This window comes from Trichoplusia ni, chromosome 21 (genome assembly GCF_003590095.1).
Source record: "Trichoplusia ni isolate ovarian cell line Hi5 chromosome 21, tn1, whole genome shotgun sequence".
NCBI lineage: Eukaryota > Metazoa > Arthropoda > Insecta > Lepidoptera > Noctuidae > Trichoplusia > Trichoplusia ni.
Genome location: NC_039498.1, coordinates 5,006,978 through 5,017,226, shown reverse-complemented (window position 1 = coordinate 5,017,226; position 10,249 = coordinate 5,006,978). Strand labels below are relative to the sequence as shown.

The 10,249-nt window shown below is 34.1% G+C and overlaps 1 protein-coding gene across 1 annotated transcript; it reads right to left on the bottom strand.

Moving 5' to 3' along the window:
• Nucleotides 1-234: 234 nt before the first annotated feature.
• LOC113504212 (androgen-dependent TFPI-regulating protein-like) lies at nucleotides 235-8,229 on the bottom strand. Its single transcript, XM_026886387.1, has 5 exons — nucleotides 8,124-8,229; nucleotides 4,624-4,801; nucleotides 2,621-2,767; nucleotides 1,477-1,697; nucleotides 235-729 (listed from the first exon to the last, which is right to left on the bottom strand). Exons 2-5 carry the CDS (start codon nucleotides 4,795-4,797, stop codon nucleotides 519-521), a joined length of 753 nt encoding a protein of 250 aa, XP_026742188.1. The 5' UTR covers nucleotides 4,798-4,801; nucleotides 8,124-8,229; the 3' UTR covers nucleotides 235-518.
• Nucleotides 8,230-10,249: the final 2,020 nt, after the last annotated feature.

Sequence of the window (10,249 nt, the reverse complement as noted above, 5' to 3'; positions counted from 1 at the left end):
TGCGGTGTCACACACAAACACACAAAGGTCAATTATAAATCGCAACCTAAAAGAGCTCACGTCTAGAACATGGCTATGATAGAAATATTTGCAATAATATGAGTAAAACACAAAATTAACAATAATCTTTAATTCCCCATTCTCCTAAAATAAATTAACTATAAAAGCACTGTTAAAATCTTCATTTACAAACATTATCTAACAAAACTTAATACAAAAAATAAAACAAGACAATTACATGTTTGTTTCAAACTACGAGTCTCTCGTACCCTTTATAATAAAATTTTCAGCTATCACGGTTCATGTGATGCAGCCTGGTGACAGACGTACAGACAGCGGAGTCTTCGTAATAGGGATACGTTTTTTTAAATTTCGGTACGACTTCCAAAAATGAGCTTTTCAGCCAAACTAAAACAACAATGTTTCAATATCTCGTAAAAATTTACTCTTAATCACCATACTTTACTTTTCAAACTTAATTAAATTACTATAACATTTTCCTAACATTTCTTCCTCTATTATTTAAGCTTTTTCTCCAATTTCGCTTTTTTATTTTGTAAATTTTTCTTCGAACCATGTATCAGGCGAGTCAGCGGCCATTGTATATAATAAAACGTGTAGAACAACACTGCTGCTGCTAGTATGGCAACACCGAAGTATATTGTCCCGAAAAGTTTCTTAAAAATAGGGTATAACCATATTCCCTTTTCTATGTAAGTGAAGTATAATCTGAAAACATGAAAACATAGCGTTATGAAAAGTTTGAAGTTTTATAAAGGATGTTATTACAAAAATATTTTCCTTGGGTAGGAATCGAACCCATGACCTTTGGTATAGGAGTCAGAGCCACTAACCACTGGACGGACGGTCTAAGTGAAATTGCCTGACAAAAAATTGCAGAAAAATCGTGTGGATTGCTGAATATGTATAGTTTTAATAATAACTATCGTGAGACTGATTAGTTCGACTCGGCCCAGTTCAATTCGCGATCCCGCCGCGTCTGCTCATGATTAAGGACTCTGTTTGGGTCCGAAACTAGTCGGGCTACCCCGATAAATACGCATGAGTAAACCGTTACATATTTTAATAATGTATGGTTTTGCTCTCATAGAGAAAAAAGTCATCGAAATGTAGAGAAGCACTATTGGTTTTTTTTTTCATATATACTCTGTCATAACCCCTTTTTAATAATACCAGCATACGCGACCCACTGCTGGGCAAAGGTCACATAGGATTGACCATTGATCACCACGCTAGCTCACCGCGGACAATTTCTGATTCCAATATTTGGAATCCAGGTTTCCCCACGATGTTTTCCTTCACCGTTTGTCAGTGGTGTCTAAGAATAATTAAGAAAATACATACATCTTTGAAAAAGTTTTAATATTTTGCCTGCGTTGGAATCGAACCTCTACATCGTACCTCAAATTTATGCATGTAACCCCATACTTTATGAGATAACAAACCAATACTTACACACTAAGATAAACACACAGGTGCATAGTCAACTGCATGACGTTTCTCGCATGGGTCTCAGGTTCGAATCTCGGCCTGAACGCAACCTCAAATAGTACCACTGGTACTATCATAGTGTGAATCACGTGGTTAGAGATAGGGGGTATAATGTTGTCCAGAAACTTCGGGAAGATAAGGTCTCTGTCATAGGCGTATAGACCCCAGAATATTGAGGCAACGACCTGGAAAGAAGAAAGGAAACCAATTAAGATGATGAAGAATAAAAAAACTTGAGAGGTGTAAAGGGACATAGGCATGAAACGAAGTTTCTTTCGAATTATTAGTAATGGAATTGTAAGTAATATATTGTTACTAGCTGTTGCCCGCGACTTCGTCCGCGTGGTTAGAAGATATAATAGAAGCCCTCGAAGATGAATATTTTTCCCCGTTTTTGCCACATTTTCCATTGCATCTTCGCTCAGTTTAGTTGCAGCGTGATGTTATATAGCCTAAAACCTTCCTCGATTAATGGTCTATTGAACACAAAAAGATTTTTTCAATTTGACCCAGTAGTTCCTGAGATTAGCGCGTTCAAACAAACAAAGAAACAAATTCTTCAGCTTTATATATTAGTATATATAGATATAGATAATGTTCAAAGCAGATTTTCGACAAGATTATACAAATAATGTGAATAAAAAAGCTAGCTTTTAAATTGCTTTTTTGATTTGGACTCAAAGTACTCGAATGTAATATAAAGTTTTAGGAAAGGAAAGGTAAATATTAAGTTTTATTGTTCGGCTACTATTAAGGCTCCGCAGTCTTTCCGTCTGTCACCTGGCTGTATCTCATAAACGGTGACGGACAGTTGAAATTTTCAAGTAAGTAAATCAAGTTGTCTATGTTTCATTCTATTTTATCCCATATTCAACGAGTTTTCATTATAACTACTACGATTGCTCAAATATAAAACTATAGAATTGGCTTCTTCTTTTTTAAAATCTTACTCCAAACAATTAAATTCGAAGGAGTAAAATATTTTTTTTTTTAGTAAATCGTACTCAAAACAATTACAGTCAGAAAAAGTTGGTATCATTATTTTGTCACTTGTCAAATTACCAACTCAAATTAAAAAGTAAATTGGCCCAAACAGTTCTCCACTCACCATAGAACAGGGCCACATTAGTCCAGAAAACAGGATCTCCCTGAAGTCACTCACAGGCGTCGGCAGACTGTAGTCTTTCTTCTTCGAGTTCTTCAAAATAAAGAGGTCGCACCCCAGCCCGTAGAATGAGTAAATTATTTGTAGTATCTGAAAAAAATCGTATTTATTTATGTACACACACCGAGTAAAGAAAAATACTATAGGTGCAAAGGTACCACTTATTTCTCAAGAAATAAATAAAATAAAATAAATTAATAAATAAATGCGGACAACATCACATACATTGTTCTGAACCCAAAGTAAGTTGCTAAAGCACTTGTGTTATGAAATTCAGATACAACGAAGGTACCACAAACACCCAGACCCGAGACAATGTAGAAATGTGATTTTTTACATAGACTCGACCGGGGATCGAACCCGGGACCTCAGAGCTAGCGACACCTTGAAACCGGTGCGTACGCCACTCGACCACTGAGGTCGTCAAAAATTCCTGTCAGCAGATCTGCTACTGGTTATAACAAAAAGAAACATAGACGCAGTGTGTACCCAAATGATCAAGATATTCGTGGCGAATACGCGCAGATTCTGGATCAAACGAAAGGGTAGGTGAACGATAAACTAATTTCCATTTTTTTTTCTCTACATAATTTGATTTAGTTTAATGTTCAGTGATCTAATGTTTTCTATTATTGTTTTTTCCTTTTGCATTGTTACTTGTTAATCAAAATACGCATGATATGGTCTCCTATAACTGAAGAAACACTATGTCATTGTGGTTTTGTGATTTGTTATTTCTAGCTTGTAAGGTGTATTCTTTGTTGGAAATCCCAATTGAATAAATAAATAAATAAAGAATATTTTCGAGTTTATCGTCAATTTAGAATTACCTGAAAAAAAAAAAGATTGGTCGTTTCAAAATAATCCTGTATACATACCCAACTGCTGGCAACAGAGCTGGGCTGGTGAAGTATTCACATTGGTTGATCAATAAATGGAAATTTGAATAAATCTGAAAATTTTCCTGTTCTCTTTAGCATTTCTCCAACACTTTTGGAAATTCATTGCATTGACCGTGTGTTCCGCTGGTTTCATATCTATCACGTGAACTAAAACGGGTTCAGTTTTGGTTGCCTCGATAACTTTCAAATGGTCTGGCTGTAGATAGTAAGTAGTAGCTATCAGAGACTTTACAGGAAGTATTGGACTTTAACCTATGACCATGAATCATACAAACAGTTACATGTAGAATGGAGTACTGGAAGACGAATGGTATGTTATTATCTATCCCTTAAAAACAATGTAATAGTAATTGACAGCTACGAAGTCATTTTTTTTATCTTTCAAAAAACGACTCCCGCACTAAGGAATTGAATCCTTTTATCGTTGCGGGTTTCACGAACACGTAAATCACAAGTACAAAGATATAGACTACACGAATAACCAACTGAACGCGATGTGTCACGGTTTCGATTTCCGTGAAGTACACAAAAAATGTTGTGATCCAGGATTGCTTGGCCTGGGTCTGGGTGTCTTTGTTCAAACCCTACAAACCCGAACAAAACCCAACGCAAAACTTCGATGATCACAAGAATACTTAACCTACGCAGGTATCGAACCGTGATCTTTACCACTCGGCTCTCCGTATAGTCAAGTTGGTATCTTTGTTCATATGAATGTTTGCATTCAAGTCATTAAATTCCTCAGGGCTGGAGAAATGATTATTTTACGTGGTACTATTTTAAAGCTTTTCCCACTAAGCTAAGTTTGTTTGTCGTTCCGGTTAGATTTTTGCAACTCACTTTTGAGGCACTTCCCGATAAGCTGGCAGGCTGAAATTTTCAGGGTAGCTTCAAACCCGATGACAATGCAATTGACAACTATAAAAACGGCTGGACCGATTTTGATAAAAATTGTAAACGTGGTTATTTAGATTTTAATCTTTTAATTCTTTTCAAATTGTGGTAGTATTTTTGACCTTTTTTTACTATTACAAATATACTTACAAAGGTCCAAGACGTGAAGAACCTGTACTCCAAGTCTCGGAAGTTCTCCAAATGGTTGTCCTTAGGGTCTACCGGCCTTGAGGACCGGAACCACCTCATGTAGAATATGTTACTGACGTGCATGGCTATCACAGCGATATACCAGATGATACGGAGAACAGGTAGGAATGACATCTTTCTAGAATTATAAGGAATTATTAATGAGTTTTATTTGAATGAGGCTGGCACAGGACCGTAGACATTGGCACGAGAAAAGGGAGGCCTATGCCCAGCAGTTGAGGACAAAGGCTGTGGATGATGATGATGGTGAGTTTTTTTTATTTTAAATATGAAGTCCTAATATTTCATATTTAAAATTAATGTAATGTAATTCATAAATTTATAAAAAAGTTATGCAGTACTCCACATGGTATGAAAAATTATGGCTGGACACAGAAAATATAATCGTGATTATCAAAAAACCAACTGTCATGGTTTGGAATCGAACCCAAGACCAAAAGGACAGACAAATTAATGATGATAATGATGATTATTATTAATGAATAGAAAAAAGAAAAATTACACATTAAAAAACATACTAATTGAAAATATTTGAACCCAGTAACTTTTAACGAACGATATTTTCAATATGTCTAAAAACCCTCTCACCTAACTCACATATTTTGAGCTAATAAACATAAGACAATCAAGTTGAAAACTTCCTCCTCTTTGCAGTTGGTTAAAATTAGCTAAATAACAATTTGGGTTACAATTACACGTTTACAGTTTATAAAAAGCAATTAAAAATGAGGTGATAATCACTTCATCGTCCTAGTTGACATTTACTTTAAATTGTGTACCTACATATAACAAAGGAACGTAACTGACAACATTTTACAAAAATACACTGAAAAAAATAATTATTTTGCATAAAATCTATACTATACTAATATATAAAGCTGAAGAGTTTGTTTGTTTGTTTGTTTGTTTGAACGCGCTAATCTCAGGAACTACTGGTCCAAATTGAAAAAATCTTTTTGTGCTGAATAGACCATTCAGCGTGGAAGGCTTTATTAGGCTATAAACCATCACGCTGCGACTAATAGGAGCAAAGATACAATGGAAAATGTGAAAAAAAACAGGGCAGGTATAAATCATAACTTATATCTTCTACCCACGGGGACGAAGTCGCGGGCAACAGCTAGTTTAAAATATGTTGGTATAAAAAGAACTGGGTAAGCACGAATTGGAGTGACACTGAGGGTTCCGTTCAAATAGGCTAGAAATATCAATTTCATGACCATTATAACTGTTGCTTAACCTTGATCTTAATTCTAATTAAAATTCTAATATTTCTTATTATACATCAGAAATACATCGTCTGTTTTACCATCTATCTATAACGGTTCATAAGATACATTCTGGTGACAGATAGACAGACACTCTTAGTCCATAATAGAGTCGCGTTTTTGCCCTTTTGCCCGTTGCATACGTAACTCAAAAACCACTACATAAATAAGTTTATCTAATATAAAAAAATCTCGTGTCACAGTATACGTAATTGAACTCTCGAAACGGCTCGATCGATTCTCATAAATTCTGTGTACACTATTATTAGTAGGTCTGAGAATCGAACAATACTTGTTTTTTTTTATATTATAGCATAGCAACGTTTGCTGGGTCACCTAATACATAATTATATTTAATTAATACTTAATGCATTCATTATAATACGCTGGGACTTTCATCATTGTGAGTCATTCGAATGTGTTACTGTCATTTTATCTAGCTGTCAATAGGTCAATGCCACTTTATCGATATGTACAACCAACAATAAAAGATATTTGAACACTGTTAGATTAACAATACCTACATATGACTGTACCAATGTTACTTACTTACTTATAAGACTACTTATGTATTGCTAAATTAAGAGTTTCGAATCTTTCCACGCAAAAATGTTTTTTTTTGGCTTTTAATGACTACGAATTTAATCCTTGTGTCGCAGGAGGTTTTAAAAACATTCAATTCAAATACACCAAAACACTCAGAATCAATACACAAGTTATGCTTGTCTTGTACGGGGATCGAACCCGAGACTTCGCGCTCAGTGGGTTTAGCATGGTAACCTCAACCACTGGACTATCCATCATTGAATGAACATTAGATTTAACACGATAATTATTTTAATTGCTCTGCAACAGACTAAGATGTTGCTATATTATTGTATTCGACGATCATAGGTACTTATTACGTAATACAATGTTTGAGATCGTAGTATGACCTTTAGTCATTATAATATGCAATCAACATTGAACAATATGTGTTTGATTATTATTGATAATATAATTGCGTTGTGACTTCGAACGAATTACAAAGAATCCCTACTAATATTATAAATGCGAAAGTAACTCTATCTGTCTGTTACGCTTTCACGTCTAAACCACTGAACTGATTTTAATGAAATTTGGTACAGAGATAGAGTTGACCTTGAGAAAGAAAATAGAACAGTTTTTATCCCGGACTTTTGAAGAGTTCTCTTGGAAATGCGATACAACAGACCTTGACGCGGGCGAAGCCGCGGCGAAAAGCTAGTTTTATTATGTTTTAGAGCACCGTACTAAAAGTATAAAAGGGGAACTTGTCTGTCCGTCCGTTTGTCAGCAGGCTGTATCTCATGAATCGTAACAGCTAGAGAGTTGATATTCTAACAATATTCATTCTTCTACACGTTCATCGAAATCGGGCAAGCAATTTACTATTTTTAGTGGCTGAAATACTAAAACTCGAATATTGTCACGGAAGTTTTTTTCTACAGATGCATATATTTCTATGAAATATGACTTTGTTTAAAGAAGTCAACTTAATTGTTTTTTAATACGGTCTAAGATCATAGTTCGAGATTAACGAGGTAATTCTAGATTTTAATTGCTAGTTTACACCTTATGTTTTACCTAAATACACCTTTAAGTAACCAAGTAGTAAGACACCCAATACAAAGTGGATTTTTATTTACCGTGTTATGTAAAAACGTAAATAATTATAATAATGTTTATTTATCTGCTGGTTAAAAAATAAAAAGTGAACTACATAGGTACTTAGGTCTTAGATTTAGGTTTCACTTGCTACTAGATAAGAGGTAGGGCAATAAACAAATTATTTGTAGTCTAAGATAATTTAAGTACCTATATTTCATAAAAAAAAACGATTTTGTCAAAAAAACACGGAAATAAACATTAAAACCATAAACTATATTAATTGTACTAAATTTACTGAACAACTAAGACACACATAACACGAAAACTTAACTATAACAGTTAAAATTAAAGTTAGGAGCCAACACAGTTAACCTAACCTAACTTTTTAATCACTACGCGAAATTCAACTTTCACTAATTGTAAATAAGGCTCATTGGTCAACGAAAAACATCACTTAAACACTCACACACACTGAAAAACTGTTTAAAACACCACAGGAATATGTTCAAAATAATATTTTAGGTTAAAAACGTATTTATTTACCTTGTTTTAAAGTTATATAGAGATAAGAATTCATCAGCGACGCGACTTCACCGGGCAACGGTAAAAACCGCTATGACGATGACAAGACAAGTAACAAGTTCTCGTGCCCATACGATGCGTTGATTTGAAATTCGAATCTAATTGTTTTGTTTTAAATAATAATTGTATGCGGCAAAGGAATTTTATATTCATTTTATTGTTTTTTTTTTCTGTTGAAAATTTTGGGGCTTTGGTATTATATAGTAAGTTAAGATATTCTAGATTTTTTTTGTTCGAGTTCGCTGTGGTTTTGCATGTCAGTGACCGGTACAGCGGTTGTGTTACGTGTCTATCAAAAGCGATTTTATAGCAGAATATGAAAAAATGATTACTGGCAATATAACAATAGGAATGTACCTAGGTCAAAGATCTATCGTATCAAAAAAGTCCTTATCATCCTTACTACAACAGCTATGTGCCAATAAAAGTTTTGTCAAAATCGGTCCAGCCATTTCATAGATTAGATGGACCAACCAGTCGTTTTTTTGGTGTATTTACCTTCTATATATATTAAATTCATGTAGTAAAATTACGTTTCAATATAACAAACAGACACTCAAATTTAAAGTATATGCTACATTTGTTAAAAAAGCTAAAAAATCATGGTGTTTAACTAACGCCTACACGTTTTCTTATAGCAACTCGCGCTGTTTCATTTTATGTCTCATTCCTTATTAAGAGTGGACTATATTTAGTTACCATTAATTCATTTCATTTTACCAGTAAATGAGAAGCATAGTGAAAGAAAAATGTGTAACATTGTTGTCAAAATTATAATTTAATTTTGTTAATATTTTGTATTGCAACAAAACTCACACAAATTATTATCAACTTGTGTACCTACGATTTCCAATGTCAATTTATTGCTATTACATTATTCATGCAAGGCCAGTCATAGCACGGTATACCACGGTCATGGTGAAGGTCACAGGTGGTAGGTTCCCATTCCCATCTAGTTTAAATGGTACCTAGAAATGTGATAATGTCATCGGGTTTGAAGCTACCCTGAAAATTTCAGCCTGCTAGCTTATCGCGAAGTGTCTAGAAATTGAGTTACAAAAACCCAACCGGAACGACAAACAAACAAGATAAGTGAGTGTATTAAATACTTGTCAAAAATCAGTCAAATATAAGTCGGACTCGATTTGACAAGTCACCCATCAAGTTTATGACCGTATCTATCAACGTTGCTTAAATTATCCGATTTAGATATTTATGTTTGTATTCAGTTGTTAAATTCTTATTTTAAGCATAGGTTACTTACCTAGATAAAAACCAGTACAAGTACCCTTCCAATCGGCTTAAACTAGGTCACGCCATACTTACTTGAAAATATGAAAGTTAAATACCAAAAATCTCGTAAAACTTAATTTGGTTGCGTAAAATTTTAAAACCATCTCGAAACTTGTTTATTAGGGCTCCTTAAAAAAAGTAAAAGAGGAAAAACATCACTAAGACCACGCGGTCACTCCATCCGTCTTTCTGTCCTTCCTTCTGTCCGAATCACCGTTCACACTTTAAGCGGAGACTGCTCCTAACGCCTTTATATTTTCTAATAGCAACTCACATTATAGCATAAAATGTCTCAACCTTTTTTTTTAATTATGCTGCTCCGTTTGAAGTTTATTGCTATCACAGACACACAATTTAAAGCAATTGTTTCTAATATAGACATTACCAATTTGATCTTCAATCATTAGTTAGTTACGTGTAGATAATAAGTACATTTTAATACCATACATACGTAAACGGTCTCCCGTACCCATAGGGAAAGATTGTTTATTGATCACCACGCTAGCTCACTGCAAGTTGACGATTTCAGGTAACAATATTTGAAATCCAGGCTTAATCAAGATTTTTTCCTTCACCGTTTGCTTAAGTGTCTTAGAATAATTAAAAAAGTGCAAATAACTTTGAAAAAGTGTCATTGTTTCTTACGTCGGGATCGAACCTGCGCCTCGTGCATAAACATCCATGCAGAGTACATTGTCCAAAAAGATAATTAATTTTTAAACAACCACTTATCTGATTAGTTTGAGCAATTAGTTAATAAATACTAATAATTATCAAAAAAATAATAATCCAGG

Excerpts from the sequence above, each read along its gene's own strand:
- LOC113504212 (XM_026886387.1), bottom strand. The coding sequence starts at position 4,797 with ATGTCATTCCTACCTGTTCTCCGTATCATCTGGTATATCGCTGTGATA. Across the intron at positions 2,768-4,623 it reads TCTTCACGTCTTGGACCTTT|ATACTACAAATAATTTACTC; the intron begins GTAAGTATATTT and ends GATTTTTTTCAG. Across the intron at positions 1,698-2,620 it reads TAATGTGGCCCTGTTCTATG|GTCGTTGCCTCAATATTCTG; the intron begins GTGAGTGGAGAA and ends TCTTCTTTCCAG.